General features: G+C 35.0%; 1 protein-coding gene across 2 annotated transcripts in view; it reads left to right on the forward strand.

The window, feature by feature from the left end:
* FAF1 (Fas associated factor 1) overlaps positions 1 to 18,308 on the forward strand; it is a 499,974-nt gene that overhangs the window by 261,457 nt on the left and 220,209 nt on the right. For both annotated transcript variants that reach the window (XM_027537300.1, XM_027537301.1), the window contains exon 8: positions 9,563 to 9,649. In XM_027537300.1, the coding sequence (XP_027393101.1) occupies positions 9,563 to 9,649 (87 nt within the window). The remainder of the gene's footprint in view (positions 1 to 9,562; positions 9,650 to 18,308) is intronic.

An 18,308-nucleotide genomic window follows, 5' to 3' on the forward strand; every position in this document is an offset into this window, starting at 1 on the left:
TTTTTCAGCGTCTCAGAGAAAGACAAAGTCCTGGATAGGCAACAGAAAGCAGCAAAGCAAACATAAACATTATGTCTAAGCATCATTGTTGGTGCTACCAGAGTGGGGGAGGATACACACAGTCTTTATCATAATATAAAGATGAGTCTTCACCAAAACTGTAAGATTGCCAGCATCTGAAAAAATTTTGAAGTTTCTATAGAGGCATTGGTTCTTTAAAGGGAAAAAAAAATTTCTTAACAAGAAATAGATTAAAAAGATATTTCTAAATTTACATTATCATCCTGATTTAGGCATTAACTAAGTGAATGACATTTGCAAGGCAAGTAGTTTAATCTATCTGTGTGTAAAATTTAAAAGAAAATATAGTTCTATGAAAAACAAATTGGCAGAATAGATTAATAGCATTGCCCTGTGTCATCTTCCCTATAGATGAAATTTCATTTTAGAACTTAATGAGGTTGCAAATAAATATCTAATCAGAGTTTCACTTGTCCAGATCCAAAGCACAGAAGAGGGATTGGTGACAGTGCCCAGTTGTTGAGAGAATGAAATACTTGAATAACAAGACAGGACATAATTGATTTGTTTACTGTATATAGACAAAGTAGAAGCAGCAGTCTTCCTATATTTTTATTCCAGACAAAAGTCTTAACATTAGTGTTGGGTAGAAACTCAGAAGGCATTCAGCAAAAGTTTATACAAGGAAGTTTTTGCCAACCCTCACACGATAAAGTTTATTTTACTGTTTTAAGTATTCTTCTTTTACCTTGACTTATTTTCCTTGAGTATGTTTTATCTTGCTATTTCTTCCCAGCTATGTGTGACACCAGGAACTGCCCTCTTACTGTGAAGGCAGCATTCAGTCACTGAAACAGTAAGTCACAGATCTTGTAGTTGTCCTTCCTCTGCAGTACAAAATTGACAGCCTGTAACTGCTCTTCATTGCCTGTTACAGCGCAACAGGTATAAAAAGGCTCAGTTACGAGAGAGAGTAACCTTGGTTGATCACTTTTGTTACCGTATAATGCTCACCATTTAGAGTAAGTGTAAATGGTCTTAACGGAAAATTCTTACATGTTACAGTCATGTGTCAGGTGGGCTTCTCTGGTGGCTCAGCAGTAAAGAATCTTCCTGCCAATACAGGAGATACGGGTTTGATCCCTGGTGAGAGAGGATCCCCTGGAGGAGGAAATGGCAACCCACTCCAGTATTCTTGCCTGGAGAACTCCATGGACAGAGGAGCCTGGGGGAGCCACAGTTAATGGGGTCGCAAAGAGTCCGAGTGAGCAACTAACACTTTCACTTTTCACTTTTGTATATATATGTGTATAGCTTAATAAATAGAAATGAGCATAATTTTGTAACTTGGTTTTTCTTTAATATGTAAAAACTTTATATGTTATTAAATATTCTTCTAGGCAGGGTCAGTAAACTTTTTCTAAAAAGGGCTAGATAATAAATATTTCAGGCATTGCAGGGCGTGTGATCTCTGTTGCATCTACTAAGTCTGCCCTCATGGTAGTGCCAAAAGCATCCACAGACAGTATGTAAACAAATGGAGGTAGCGGTGTTCCAATACAACTTCGTTTATAGAAACAAACAGCAGGCTGAATTTGGCCTATAGGCTGCACTTTGCTGACCCTAGTTCTACATCATCGTTTTAATGGCTGCATGGTATTTATTTATTTAACTATCTCATTATCAGATATTAAATTTGTGCCAATTGTGTGTCTGTGTGTGTGTAATAATAAACAGACTGCAGTGAATATCTTTGTAGTTAAATATTTGGCTTACATGTATGATTATGTCTTTAAACATTAACTCGTATAATGCTTCTGACATACATAGCAAATGGTTTATCTACTAAAGTTCAGACTTAAAAATCAGTGTTCCTGATATACAAGTATTTCTTGATTTATGTGACCAATTTTTAAAGTTGTACATAAAATTGAACTTTAACAAAACATTTTAAGATTTAAATAGGACTCCTTAAAATGTTCTTGTAATTACTCCATTATTCCTAAGATTGACTTTTTACTTAGTGTTTTTCTTCATGGAAGAATTTTTAAATTAATTTACTTCATTTTAAAAGGAGAAATTTTAAGAGCATTTAATGAGTGACTGATGTGTTATTCATTGAGGACAATAAAAAACATTCACCTCTCTGGTATCTATTAGGCTATTGTTGGAAAGATTTCACTCTCACTGTTTCCATAAGGTACAGAGAGGAAATATTATCTTCTAGGATAAGGTCTTTACTGACTGATATGAGGTTAACCTCCCACTGTTTTTCCTGTGGGTCTTATTTCAGCTTGCCTATGAGAGAGACCAAAAAAACAAACCAGAAACTGTTTAGTCTTTCCTTTGCTTCAAACAGTTCTCTGGTGTTCAGGGGCATTTCCTCAGTTCAACTGACAGGTACAGGTGCCTTCTAAGTTTATTTAGTATGACCAATAGATCATTTATTGTGGATTTGCAGTTTTATTGCAATGCCCAAATATATATTATAGCCAAAAAGCAATAACACTTAATCTTAAGGCAGAAGAACTGAAGATTAACACAGATTTTCAGTGATGAAGATTACTATTTATCAATTATGTCAGTGTTGTGGAGTCTGTAGTGACATAGTACCATCTCTCATTACTTTCTTTTTTTTTTTCTTCTTCTTTTTTTTTTTTTAAATTTAATATATTCCTTACAAATTTAAGAACCCATCCTGAACCCTCCTCCCTCCTCCCTCCCCATACCATCCCTCTGGGTCGTCCCAGTGCACCAGCCCCAAGCATCCAGCATCATGCATTGAACCTGGACTGGCATCTCGTTTCATAAAAAATAATTACTTTATCATCATAAAAGTGATAGCATTTCTAGAATTTCTATAACAAATCATTATTAATCATGTTCATTCTCAAAAGGACTAGCTACCTCAGGCAGGAGTTTAAAGAACTCTAGAATCAGTAAATTAGAAAGGCATGGCCATCTAGGAGAGCCTGTAACTCTCAAATCTTGGTAAGAGTTACCTAGAATGCTTGTTAGAACATATACTGTTGGGTCCTAGCATTTCCAGTGTACTAGGCCTTAGGTGGATTCCCTGGAGTTTCATTTCTAATAGTTTCCAGGTGATACTAATACTATTTGTATTAGTATCAGGCACCACACACTGAGAGTCACAAATGCAGAAAAATGATTGTTCCCCTTTGTAGTGTTGTTGTTGTTTATAACTTCAACTTCTATAACTTCACAATTTCTCTAAACCTTTTTTGCCCCCCAAAAGTCTTAAAATTTAGCATCTTTTCTATTTGTGAAACATACTTAACCTTGGCCATTTATAAACATTTTCTTCACTCTTTACAAGTTCTCTTTTCTTAAAATCCAGGCTTACCCTTTAACTAAAGATAGATAGATAGATAGATATATATATATATATATATATGTTAGTCACTTAGTCATGTCTGACTCGTTGTGACCACATGGACTATAGCCCTTCAGGGTCCTCTATCCATGGAATTCCCCAGGCAAGAACACTAAATATATATATATGTGTGTGTGTGTGTGTATATATATATATATAAAGATATGAATTAATTTTAATAACTTTATGACCATTAGTTCGTTTATTTTATGACCTACCACTGCAATTTTTGTATCGTTTTCACCCACACCAAACTTTTAGAATAGGATATTATGAGTATAACCATGTTGAAAGTGTTAAATCTTATCCATGATAGTTTATCAGGCTGGATAAAATCCATCTAACTATATGCATTCAAACTAGTTTCCATATTTGATTAGCTTTATTGTCATCATTCCCAGTAATTGCTTAAGATGCCAGTTGTCAGACTTCTTTATAGACAAGTAAGAAGTGAAATAAGTTTTAAAGTATGTTACAAAGCAAAACTTAGTTACAGTTGTTGGAATGAAGAATTCAGCTACAGCCAAAAAAATGTTTTAATAGAACAAAATGCAGTCCAAAGCCTGATTGAAAGCCACCAATTTTATAGTTTTCTTCAAACAATATCTTCATTGTTTTCTGGAAAGATGGTATTTGAGAAAAAGAAATGTCTTGAGTTACTTTTTTTATGAGGAAAGAATTGCTGAGTCTCTTAAATGGTTAATGAGAAGAAGTAATAGTTAAACACTTGGAGCATTGATTTCTGATTTGAATTCTCCAACACAGGCCAGCCCTGAGGGAAGAGGGGAAAAAAGCCTGCTAATTAACATTTGATTACTGATGCCACCTTCTCATTCCCCTTGCACCATCCGGTTTCAAGTGTTTTTGTTCAAGAAGTATTTTTAGGAGGATTTTAACTTGCATCATAGTAAAACAGATCCATGTGCAACTGCATCGAGTGTACAGTATATTAAAAAAAAAAGAAAAAAGTCCTTAGATATGAAGTATATGTTCAAAACCCAGTCTGGATCAGAAGTGATTGGTTTCCTATTGTAAGCCTTTCTGAGCACCAGTGATTGCTAAGAAACTGGAACTAAGCCTAGTCTGTGTGTCTTATTTTAATCACACACAGATACTTATTTGTTTGGTGCAGTTATTATTTAGCAAACTCAACTGGAACATCATTTGATGGTGTGAATTACTTGCAGTTCAGATTTTGATACTTTTAACATTTGAATAAGCTTAGGTTCTAATATTCCCAACGGTCTTTCTCTTCTAAGATTGATAAGAGGAGATAAATGTATGTAGTTTCAGGGTGCTTTTTTGTAAGGGCTGTCATTTGTCAAGGTATTCTTAATTCAGAAAATCTAGAAACTAAAGTGCTAACAAACTGATAACTGTTCTAAGCCCATGGCAATTCAATATTTTGTATGTTACTTTTTGCTATTTTAAACTATTTGATATGTGAAAATTCATAGGCCAGATTTCAAAATTTTTTAAATGCTGAAATAAATTAATAGAACTTTTTGTATCACTCCGCTTTTAGTATTCTGGCAACACTTAGCCTGTTTGGTTGATGAAATAATTATTTGGGAAACTAGTATGTAAGTAAACCAGTAAGCTTTACTTTTAAATGAGATCTCTTGAGGGGAAAATATATTGAGTCTTTTCTTTAAAAAAAAAAAAAAAACTAAGACTTTTTAGTATAATTAAAAGCAAAAACTAAGACTTTTCTTTATTCAAGAAAAAAATTCACTTAAAATGTTTATTATATGCCTGGATTTCTTAACTGAAATTATTTGCTGTTTTCCTTTTTGATGTGTTGTATTTATTAACTCTTTACTATTTTTCTTTCATTTTCTAGCCTTAATGGTTTTAAACTTTCCCTCTTTACTTGCATATCTTAAATGTACTTAGCTCTTCTTTTCCTGTACCTAGGATTAACTCCAGTCTTTTCCAAAAAATCAAATAATTTTAGAGCTTAGAAAGTTAGCAATGAGCTCATTTTGTTCTCTTCTAATATTGAATAAACTGGTCTCAGTTTCTACCAGTTGGTACCACAATAACAGCTGGGTAGAATTGGGACTAGAAATTTAGTTTTCTGTCTCGTATTATGCCACAGTAACTCAAATTTTGTGACTTTTGTGTAACATTATCAGAATCTTCTTTAACGTGAATAATACCTGAATGAAATTTAAACTTCCTTAAAATATTTTTCAGTAGTGTGTCCAACGTAAAGTTCACAACATTTTGCTATAAAATATAGCTGACAAAGTTGTCTACCAGTTTTTATGTTTTTCAGTTTGAATAGATGCAAATGGGTCATTTAAGGCTAATCTAAAACCTCAACCTCAAAATCTAGCCTTTAGAAGAGGAACTGTCTAAGAAATTCTGATAAAATTTAACCAAAGTATAAAACTGTTTAAAAATGTATGGAACTCAAAGCTTTGTGGGATATGAATGTCTTTATATAATTATATATTGAGCAGGTTGTAATAAAGTAGTCTTTTTTCCCAGTGCTGTGTGTATCACTGAAGTTTCCACAGTGAGGAAATATGAAGTTTGAAGTGGAGATCATTGCTTATATTATTTATTATATATAAATAAATGTTTATTAACAGTGAAAAACAAATAATAAGGAAATGAATCAATACTGCATTAATTCTGTACTATTTCAGGGTAATCTGATTCAAATATGTTTTTCTTAGTCACAAACAACTGAAGGCAGAGAAATGAAACTGTTCTTTTAGAAAATCTGGAAAATAAGCTCTGGAAAATCTGCTGTCAATCTAGAACCTTTGATCCAAATACAGTGTAGTTTGTAACATAATTTTAATGTTCAGCTGGTAATCAAAGCTTTCATTAAGTTTTTTCAGAACTAATTGAAACATTTATGTAGTTTAGCAGCCTAAAATCTCATAGATTTAGAGCTTAATGCATAACAAGAATTGAAAAGATTATGAAGATTCAGAATGATCTTGAGCCAAAGCTGATCAAAGAAAGTATGTAAGACAAAAGGGCCCTTAGGAAATGTTACCCTGTGAAGTGCCACTTGTCCTTAACTGGAATTTAACACAAATCTCTAAAGATGAAACTCCAGCAGAAGTAGCACAGTAATGGCAGCTGAGCATGCCAGCTACAGCAACTTAGTCTGTGTGTGTGTTCTTTCTGCCTCTCTGAAGAGCTCTTAAATCTCTCAAATCAATCAATCTCAACCTTCCCCCGTCTCCCGCCCTTCACTTCTCCCCTTGCCTTAAGTCTTTGCTTTCTCCTTCCTCCATTCCTTCATCCTTCTCTCTTTGAGAAAACTCTGTCCTGCATTTGATTCATGATGACCTTAAATCCATCTGTGTCGTTTTATAATTAGGTATATTTTGTCCTTCAGCTTTCCTAGAATACTAATTTTTTAAAAGAACAATTTTTATTTTGTATATATTTCTGATTTTTTCTTTCCTGCAGGAATGTCACTGAAAATTTAAAGCCATCAATAAAGACAAAAGAATATTTTTATCTATATTTATAAAACCATCACTCATTTTGTACCTTTGCTATCTTATCATTTGTCTTTCTTCCATATACTGGTAAAATCTTCCTATGATTTTAGCACTGATAAACATGAAATTATTTTCGAAAAACTAATTTGTTTTCAGGTATATTGTTTAGTGATTATGGTTTAGCACAAGATTCTTTTGGCTTAATTTCAGAAACACTGTGAACTTAGCTTTTCCATTGAAACAGTCAAACATTAGCCTAATATGCTTTATGTTGTACCCTCTCAGCCAAGTTCTTTCTGCATTAACCAGTTTGTTCTATGACAAGTTGCTTAACAGATGTCATTCTGGGGAGAACAATGAAGCCAAATACTTGTGCAATGGCTAACATTACTCTAACTTTGATCACTTTTGTTCAGCACATCAGTCTGGCGTTGTGCTTTATACCAACATAACACTATAGCCAGAACATGCTTTTCAGGCTTAGAATAGCAAAGGAATGTTATTCATTCAGTGCAGTTACAGATGAGTTAATGAAAGAAGAAAAATACTGTTTATTTCATAATACCGTATTGTTATGTTTTGGAATTAAGATGGAATTTAAGGAATTCCACTCCAGAGTTACTCGTTTATATATTCAACTCATAGTATTTGTGTATATTCTCCAATGCAGAGGTAGCCTTGCCACCTTTCCAACAGATGTAAATATTTGCCCTGCCTTCCCCTCCGCCTTCCAAGAATAACTGCTGACCCTTGGTGTCTCTAGACAACATAATTAAAACTAACTCTAAGAAAGGAATTTTTTGACTTGTGGCTTAAAGTTTCCTCATACTCCCATCTTCTGTCCTCTCCCTTTCTTTTATTAATAAACAATAATAATAATACTTTGGCTTTATGGAACACCTTTCCTCTTAAGAGCACTAATGTTTAAGCATGACAGAATAGTCTTAGCTAGTGCAGGTGGTAAGAGGTTAGTCCAGTTGCATTTTGTTAAATTGTTGGGTTAATAATGACTAGCGAAAATGTCCAAACTTGATATGACTGACCATAAACAAAATACTGCATGGTAGACTGGCCATTGCTAAGAATCTTGGGGGAAAAAGCTGTTCGTTTGAATTGAGTGGGGATCAAGCCATGCCCCCAAGCTTCACAGTTCTCATTTACTAAGTCTTTTTTTCACAGGTGTATATTAGAGATAAAAATAGATTGAGTTCCAGGTTTTGTTTTGTTTCTTTCTTTCCCCAGTGAATATATTTCTCCATTTCACTGGAAGTGTAACTTAGATATGCTTATGTATAATAAACAGTAATGTGATACAGAAATGCTGTAATTGGACAACGTGATATTTCAGCCTTCTGCGTTTTAAAAACATGAATGAACGCTGCTTCTTTTCCACATGGAAATCGTATTATAGAATGTCTTATGTGCAACATTTCAAAATTAGTTTCACTGTTACAATATGTTAATCTCAGAATTTACATGAAGAGTTAGCTAAGATGGATGATCTAGTCATTTTAATGATTTGATCATGTATTTGGAAATATGGAATGAAAGAGAATTTTTGTAACCTGTTTAGAGAAAAAAGCTAAAAAAGGATATGATAATTACTGAATAAGAGTTTAACCTTCCAGTACTTCATTCTGATAATTACTTGTGTCCTCTCCGTTAAAGTTAAAAAGTATTGGGAATTCCCTGGCGGTCTAGTGGTTAAGACTCCATGCTTTCATTGCTGTGGGTTCAGGTTCAATCCCTGGTGGAGAAGATCCCACAAGCTGTGTGGTATGGCTATAAATAGATAAGTAGTTTCAAAGTATAATATTAAATGTTGAAAAAAATAGTTTTCAACTTTTATCTTATTTAAAATAAAAACTATCAGTACTATATCTTCTTTGGGGGAAGGGCCTAAATAATATATTAATGGATAGCCCTCAGGTAATAATGGAGAAGGCAATGTACCCCACTCCAGTACTCTTGCTTGGAAAATCCCATGGACGGCGGAGCCTGGTAGGCTGTAGTCCATGGGGTCGCTAAGAGTCGGACACGACTGAGCGACTTCCCTTTCACTTTTCACTTGCATGCATTGGAGAAGGAAATGGCAACCCACTCCAGTGTTCTTGCCTAGAGAATCCCAGGGACGGGGGAGCCTGATGGGCTGCCGTCTCTGGGGTCGCACAGAGTTGGACACGACTGAAGCAACTTAGCAGCAGCAGCAGCAGCAGGTAATAAATATTTTCTTAAAATAGTTTCTAATTTGGGGTGATTTCAAAAAAATATACCCTGTACAGCTTTATTATTAAGTATTGTATCCTTGAAATGTACATAAAACAGTAAAGGAAACTCCAGGTTTTTCCTTTCACCCTGCTGGGAAAGAAACTACTACCCTTTTTTGACTGAAAAGAAACTTGAAGCCATCCAGGATTATAAAAATAATCAGCAAGGTGAGGTAGGAGAATATGGCTTGAACTGTTACTTCATTTAACCTTCATTGAGAATCTGCTTTTAAATTTGGTTTAGTTTTATCTAATAAAATTTTTTATGATTTGTGTTTTCCTAGTTTCAAATTCTTGTTTTAAATCTAGAAGAGAACAGAGGAAACACAGTGTATCCCATAAATTGACTAGCAGCTATCATAAGTCATGTGGAAACCCTATTTTAATTGTTTTATTTCTTTTTATAGGTAAAGAGAAATGTGTATGACCTCACGAGTATCCCTGTTCGCCATCAGTTATGGGAGGGCTGGCCAACTTCTGCCACAGATGACTCCGTAAGTGACAGTTGAATTGTCAGTTTTATGTCCTCCTCTCTCTTTTGTCATTTTCAGCCTATTTGGCCGTGATATTAAGTGGAAATCAAATGCTTTGTATCCATGGAAGTAATTTTTATAAATCATTTGCATTCACTTGCAGAACTAGTGTTATAAGCCAAATATATCAGCATTCTCTTGATGATGTTACAATATCAGTATCAGGAACTTTATGCTGCTTGATTTGACTTAAGTTTTTCCTTGATGAAAAAAATACAAATATTCAGATATTTCTAATGAAATGTTCCAAACACAAAAATTTTTTTCCTAAGTTACAGATACTTCAAAATCAATTTAATCATTTTATTTAATTTTATAACTGCATTTCCCATAGTTAGAGCTATACTTTAAAAAGTTAATTTTTATAGTTAATATTAATCACACTCTATTCTTAAACATACTCATAATTTTCACTGCCATAAAAAACTGAAAGAAAAGACCTAGTTTGTAATTTTTAATTATTATTACATCTACTCATAGTAATTTCCTATTGTAAATTTTGAAACCTTTCCTATCTCTGTCTTGTTTCCAGTGATTATTCTTTCCTAAGAGAGTAAATTTTATCATTGAGGAGGCCATTTGGCTACTTTTATCCACAGTCTTGATTGTTCTAACCAGTATTTTTAAGGAAAAAATTAGAATCTTTCAAGAATTTTGAAGTGAGTCTTATTTTTAAAATAAATAGGGCTAAAAAGATGCTAGGATTTTGTAAACATATTACAACAATAAATATCCAAATACATGATTATGGCTAAGAGTTTAATTATGTTTTCTTATGTTCTAAATATTACATTTGTCAGAATAATATTACATTTTGTCATAATAATAATTACCACTTCTCTCTTAGCACCACCATCATATACTTTAGTCTAAAGGAATTCTTTGTGGAAGACAGTAACATTTTTAAACAATTTGTTTATGTAGATGCTACTTGAGTCTAATTATTCCACAATCTAAATATTGTGCCTTTGGAAAATGCTTTGTGGATTATGAAACTTCAAAAATTACCAGAAATTAGCAAAACTTGTTTTTTAAGTGAACCCTTCAGAAAAAAATTATTTACATATAGGCACTTACACTTATTTATAAACTGTTAATTTTGACATTGACATTATAGTATGTCATTATAATTATTGATGATTGTCCATGGCTAAGTGGTAAGAATGTGGTTGTTGTTTTTAGTGTGTTTTTTTTCCTGTTTGAGAAATTTGATGGAAAATATGATACATTTATTTTTATAAAATAAAGAAACTAAGTATATAAATGATAGTTTTTTGTTTACCTGAGAAGATATGAAGAAACCAGAATGTTCTCAACATTGTCTAATAAACTGTTACAATTTATATCATTAATAGAAGAAAATTATTAAGATGGAGTGTGTCACTGAGTTTCAGATACCTCACTTATTTAAAGCATTGTAATGAAGATTAGCAATAATACAAATACTCTGTTCATAGTAGACAATAAATGGGAGTCAGTATTGTAACTTAATATTAACATAACTCAGAGAGTGATCATGGGCAAGAATTGACTGGTTTACATAAATGAAACGGTACCTGAGATTTGCTTCAAAATAACCTCTTGTGTTGGAAGAGTGAGTGGGGATATTCATAAATCCAAACTGATCATTGTTAAAGATAGTTAAGGTGTATATTCGATTTTTTTATACTATACTCTCAAGTTTTGTATACATTTGAAAATTTCTGTAAGTTTAAAACAAAAAATAATTGTCTGGTTCAAGATAATAAAGTCCAGAAATGTGGGACTTAATAGGGTTGGAAAAGTCAGTTGCTCATGGGCTCCATCTTTATGGACACCAAGCTGAAGTGGGCTTATCAGAGCAAGTTCCAAGAGCGATAGGCAAATCAGTGAAATGCAATATATTCCTCTGTAACATAGTACTTAATATATTTTAATTTTATTTATTTATTATTTTTGGCTATGCTGGGTCTTCGTTGCTATGCACTGGCTTTCTCTAGTTGTGATGAGCAGGGGCTACTCTCTAGTTGCGGTGCTCCGGCTTCTCATTGTAGAGGCTTCTCTTGTTGCAAAGCATGGCCTCTAAAGTGTGTGGGCTCAGTAGCTGTGGAGCACAGGCTTAGTTTCCTGCCCTGGATCCCCCGCTTTGGTAGGCAGATTTTTACCGCCTTTTACCACTGGACCATTCTTTTCCCGTCTGTGCTTTACTTGGTACTAGAAATCCAAGTAAAGAGGGAATGTCCATTAAGAAGCCTTATTCTTTCTGCCTCATTTTTCATATTTGCACCTAGTCCCAGAACCCGTGAAGTGATGCCTGCCTGTACCTCCCCAGAGCATATGTTGCCACATTGGCAGGATGTTGCCTTGATCTGCATGATTTGATACAACAAAGATGTTTAAGGCCAGGCTGCTTTTAATCAGTGCCATAGCAGACCCACTAGCTCCAGTGCTTGAGTCTTGGCAAAAAATGCTTATAATTGTAGTCTTTTAAAGAAATCCTAGCCAAAGAAATGTCATGCAACCTTTCTTTCATTAGGACTATAAAAAACTCGTAAAGCTGGTGCCTGTAATCTATATTGTTGCAGGCGGTGGTGTTTTTATACTTATTTAAATCACTCAAGTGGAGGCATCTGCTACAAAATAAGATCGTCCTCACAGCTTAGGGCATGAATTGGGTGCAGCTGAGAAATGTCAGCTGTGTAAACAGCCTGAAATGTGTTACCAACAAAAATATAATTAATTTCTTTCCAAGACAGTGTGCCATAACTGAATATTTAGGATGGTTTAACTTTCAGAGAAAGCACCTGAACATTTTCTTCCCAATGCCAGAGTAGAGGATTGGTTATAAAGGTCATTAAAGGTGAAATTAGTTTATACTTTTCCTGCTCAGTTGCAGAAATTTCTGTGGCTTTGAATATATAATAGTTTTAGATACCAGTGGCTTCTGTGAATTAATGGAAATATCTTAGATCAAGAAATTAATAGTTCGGGATGATGGAAATGTTCTAAAATTAGATTGTGATGATGACTGTACAACTCTGTAAATTTACTAAAAATCATAGAATTAAACATTTCAAAAAATTTTATGGCATGTAAATTACATCTCAGTAAAGCTATTTTTAAAGGATACTAGTGAAGAACTATATTAAAATATTTCTTGGTTTACATTTTTATGTTCCATGAGAAATACTTTGCAGTCTGCAGAAGGTGTTTTCTTCAATGTACTTCTCATTAACCTTTGACTTAACAAACAGGACAAAGAAAGACTTCTTATAATTAGATTCTTGTATAATCTTGAGTCTCTTACAAACGTGATAGACCAGTCTTTTGACATTTCCAACACTACTCAGTGAAGTTAACAATCATTTAAAGCATTGTTGCCCCATCTCCCTTCAGAGTTAAAATATTTTCTTTGCTTATAGTTGTACTCTAATGGGACATGGGATACTGTATGAATTGTCAATAACTCTTGTAGTTCCTTTTGCGCTCTTTCACCAGGGAAATAGGTATCTAAAGCTTCACCAGTAGGGGAATGTTTTCATGCTGTGACAGTTCAGCTGTGAGAACAAGGAGTTGTAAGTAGGCAAAATCTCATTTTATACTTTAACAGGACACTCTTGATTTCCAGAGAGTAGATATGATTTTAACTCTATGAATTATGTCAAGGCACCTTATTATAATGCAGACAATTTGAATATATATAGTTTTTAAAACTCCAGGTTTTAGTAATACTTATACAAAGAAAGAAAAATCCTTCAGTTTTTAATACTTTTTGTTGTGCTCCCCTCCTCTTTTTTCTTTAATAGTAATCATCTGTAGTTTCATCATTGGCTAAGCAATGTTAAATCAGAATTTGAGAAATTAGGAATTCTAGGACCAGAGGTCTTTAGGTATATGTTAGGACTCAGAAAACTACTTATTAAATATTAAATATTTTCACATTGAAAATGAGATCATTTATAAACAGAATAAACCTAGTGGCTTTTCTGTGAAATAACAATAAAATGAAAGTCACACACATGACTTATTCCTTTTTTATTATTATTAAAAAGAATTTGTGAATGAGGGAATGCTGTCTACTTTCATCCTTCTGATGGAGGCCATTTTCTCCTGTAACTTCTTCCTAATGATTTGTTTTTGGCAGGTGTCAAATTATAAACATTCCCCTTATACTGGATCCCCACCCTCCACTGTATAGCAGCTTCTGTCCCAGTACACACTCTCCCTATTACCACATACCTACCACACCATCAGCCTTCCTTATTTATCTTCAGTGGCAACCCAGTATGTGCTGACTTATGTACAGATTTTTATGCTGTCATTCACAACCTTCATTCTTTAGTGTAAAACTGCCCTTCTGGGTTTTTTTCCCTTATGAGAATGAGTCATAGAGGGTGCAGGTGGACCAACTGAAGGCAACTGCAATGGCCAAAGCGAGAAGGGGTGGCAGTTCTCATCAGTTTGGTGCAATCGAGGCTAGGGAGAAGGCAGATTCTGGGATTGTTTGGGGAGGTCATTGCCTTGGCCTGGGCTTCATGGGTGAGGGAGGGGAGGAGGCAGGGTGTGTCCCACTAGCTCTCTGGCTCACGTGCCTGGGATGCCTGGCAAGAGCTGCTGGGGACAGAGTGACTGGAGAGAAATTGCTCAATAAATGTTTCTTGAATAAGTGATTGAATATGATACCACGTATATCTCCACTTTAGCTAAATATTCATTTTGCTGTTCTTGTGATATACTTGGTTCTCTACTCCTGTATTTTATCATACTATTCCTTTTACCCACAATATCTTCAATAATTATTTCTTTTCTTCAAGACTTTTCCTTCAGAAACTTTGCCTGTATCCCATGTTACCATCTCCAACCTAGAAATTAGTTTCTATTTAAATTATTTTTATTTTTCCTTATTTTTGTTATTTTCATCCTTCATTCCCTCCCACCTGGCTCCATTACTTATCTGAGTGCAAATAACTTGATTAACCTCTCTGAGTCTCAGTCTATATAACCATAAACACAGATAATACTCCTACTCGAGTTTGTAAAACTTAGAGCCAGTAGTTACAAATATAGTTACTTCTTTATTTATTTTGAAGATTGAAGTAATCTGTACTAGATAATGTCTAATATATGGTTAATCTTTGGCTATTACTATTTTTTTCATCCATATATCTATTCATTCATTTGACATTCATGAAAAAAACTCTTTTACACCAGTAAACAAACTGGACCTTAAAGTTACAAGGATGAAGTCCTATTCCTCAGGGTTTGCAAAGTATAGTGTGAGACAGATATATAAACAGTGATGGTTGAAGTTTATGTAAACGCAAAACATAGAATCATATAAGAGGAAACAACTAATTTCTCTAGCAGATGGTGAAAAAATGGCTCCTCAGAAAAAGGAACCAAATACCCCTTAAGTTAAATTACACAAGTCTAAACTACATTTTAATTTGTATCCTGTGTTCCTCCCTTATGTAAATTCTAAAAATTGAGAGTAAGAACTGTTTTCCTTATTTTTGTATGCACTGCAGGATAAAGTGTATTGGGTTTTTTTTTTTAATATAGTGTTTTATACATTCACTCATCTGAGTTGTTCAGAGCTCCACCAAGTTGACATCAGATCAGATTAGATCAGTTGCTCAGTCGTGTCCGACTCTTTGCAACCCCATGAATCGCAGCACGCCAGGCCTCCCTGTTCATCACCAACTCCCGGAGTTCACGCAGACCCACGTCCATTGAGTCAGTGATGCCATCTAGCCATCTCATCCTCTGTCGTCGCCTACTCCTCTTGCCCCCAATCCCTCCCAGCATCAGAGTCTTTTCCAATGAGTCAACTCTTCGCATGAGGTGGCCAAAGTACTGGAGTTTCAGCTTTAGCATCATTCCTTCCAAAGAAATCCCAGGGCTGATCTCCTTCAGAAGGGACTGGTTGGATCTCCTTGCAGTCCAAGGGACTCTCAAGAGTCTTCTCCAACACCTCAGTTCAAAAGCATCAATTCTTTGGTGCTCAGCCTTCTTCACAGTCCAACTCTCACATCCATACATGACCACAGGAAAAACCATAGCCTCGACTAGACAAACCTTTGTTGGCAAAGTAATGTCTCTGCTTTTGAATATGCTATCTAGGTTGGTCATAACTTTCCTTCCAAGGAGTAAGCACCTTTTAATTTCATGGCTGCAGTCACCATCTGCAGTGATTTTGGAGCCCAGAAAAATAAAGTCTGACACTGTTTCCACTGTTTCCCCATCTATTTCCCATGAAGTGATGGAACCGGATGCCATGATCTTCGTTTTCTGAATATTGAGCTTTAAGCCAACTCTTTCACTCCCCATTTTCACCTTCATCAAGAGGCTTTTTAGTTCCTCTTCACTTTCTGCCATAAGGGTGGTGTCATTTGCATATCTGAGGTTATTGATATTTCTCCCGGCAATCTTGATTCCAGCTTGTGTTTCTTCCAGCCCAGCGTTTCTCATGATGTACTCTGCATATAAGTTAAATAAACAGGGTGACAATATACAGCCTTGACGTACTCCCTTTCCTATTTGGAACCAGTCTGTTGTTCCATGTCCAGTTCTAACTGTTGCTTCCTGACCTGCATACAAATTTCTCAAGAGGCAGATCAGGTGGCATCTGTGACAATAAACAACTAAATGATGAATTGATATGATATAGTGACTTTAAAAACTGAGAATCAGGTTTATTTTCTTTCTAATAAAAATGTTCAAAACTCAGTATTTCTTGGTAAGTAGACTAGCAAATTTAGAAGGTGAGGAGCCACTATACCAAGAGAATTTATATTAGCATGTGTTTAATTGTGTGTGTGCATGTGTGTGTGAGAGAAACAAGCAGACCAGTCCAAGTTCATCACATCCCTACATTGCTATCACTTGGATAAGTTGTTTATTGTATGACCTTCATTTTCCTCATCTGTAAAATGAAGATGACGTTAACACACTTGAAAGTCTGCTGTGAAGATTAAAGGGATTAACATAATAGTTTGAACTGTATGAAATTGCCATTTTTAAAGGACAAAATGTTGAATATTAGCCATTCTATATGGTTTTACCTATATGTAAAGCTTATATAATGCAGGATTTAGCAATTCAGCCCAAATCCTACTCTCTCTGTTTTTCCTGCATCATAAGCAGATCTTTTACCATCTGAGCCACCAGGGAAGCCCCAAAATTGGTATAAAACATTATATTGGTTTGGATATACAGTGTAATGATTTGATATTAGTATACACTACAACAGAGAAGGCAATGGCACCCCACTCCAGTACTGTTGCCTGGAGAATCCCATGGATGGAGGAGCCTGGTGGGCTGCAGTCCATGGGGTTGCTAGGAATCGGACACGACTGAGCGACTTCGCTTTCACTTTTCACTTTCATGCATTGGAGAAGGAAGTGGCAACACACTCCAGTGTTCTTGCCTGGAGAATCTCAGGGACAGGGGAGCCTGGTGGCTGCCGTCTATGGGGTCACACAGAGTCGGACACGACTGAAGTGACTTAGCATAGCATAGCATAGCATACACTACAAAGTGATCACCATAATGTCTTGTCCATCCATTACCATAAAATTGACCCCCCTTCACCCATTTCCCCCTCCACCCTCCGAACTCCTTTCCCTCAGGTAACCAGAAGACTGTTCTCTGTATCTATGCATTTTATTTTGTTTGTTCTTTTTTTTTTTTTAGACTTCACATTAAGTGAAGCCATGCTATTTGTCTTTTTCTACCTGATTTATTTCTCTTAGCATAATACCCTTAAGGTCTATTTCATCTTGTCACAAATGGCCATATCTCCTTCTTTTTTATGGCTGAATAGTATTAGACACACACACACACACACATATACCACATCTTTATCTAGTCACCAGCTGATGGACAGTTATGTTACTTCCATATTTTGGCTATTGTAAATAATGCCACAATGAATGTAGGGTTGCATATGTCTTTTTTGAATAGTGTTTTCGTTTTCTTTGGATAAATACCCAGAAGTGGAAGAGCTGGACCATATGGTAGTTCTGTTTTTAATTTTTTGCAGAGCCTCCATTCTGTAGTGGCTGTACCAATTTACATTCCACCAGTAGTGCACAAGGGTTCCTTTTCTCCATATCCTTATCAGCACTTGTATTTTTTTTGCCTTTTTGATAATCGCCATTGTAACAGGATGTAAAGTGATATCTCCTTGTGGTTTTGAATTGCATTTCCCTGAAGATTAATGTTGTTGAACAGCTTTTTATTTGCCTGTTGGCTATCTGTAGATCTTCTTTAGAAAAATGTCTGTTTGGATCCTCTGCCCATTTTTTAGTCAAATGTTGTTTTTTTTGTTTGTCTGTGTTTTTGCTGTTGAGTTGTGTGAGTTCTTACTATATCTTTGGTGTTGACTCCTTATTGGATATGTGATTTGCACATATTTTCTTCCATTCAGTAGATTCCCTTTTCATTTTGTTGATGGTTACCTTTGTTATAGAGAAACTTTTTAGTTTGATGTAGTCCCACTTTTTATTTTTGCATTTAGAGTCAGATCCAAAAATTCAACACCAAGATGAATGTAAATAATGTTTTATTGGAGCACAGTCACACCATTTGCTTTTGTGTTGTATACAGCTGCTTTTACACTGTAACTAGTGGCAGGGAT

Source organism: Bos indicus x Bos taurus, chromosome 3 (genome assembly GCF_003369695.1).
Source record: "Bos indicus x Bos taurus breed Angus x Brahman F1 hybrid chromosome 3, Bos_hybrid_MaternalHap_v2.0, whole genome shotgun sequence".
In the NCBI taxonomy this organism is placed as follows: domain Eukaryota; kingdom Metazoa; phylum Chordata; class Mammalia; order Artiodactyla; family Bovidae; genus Bos; species Bos indicus x Bos taurus.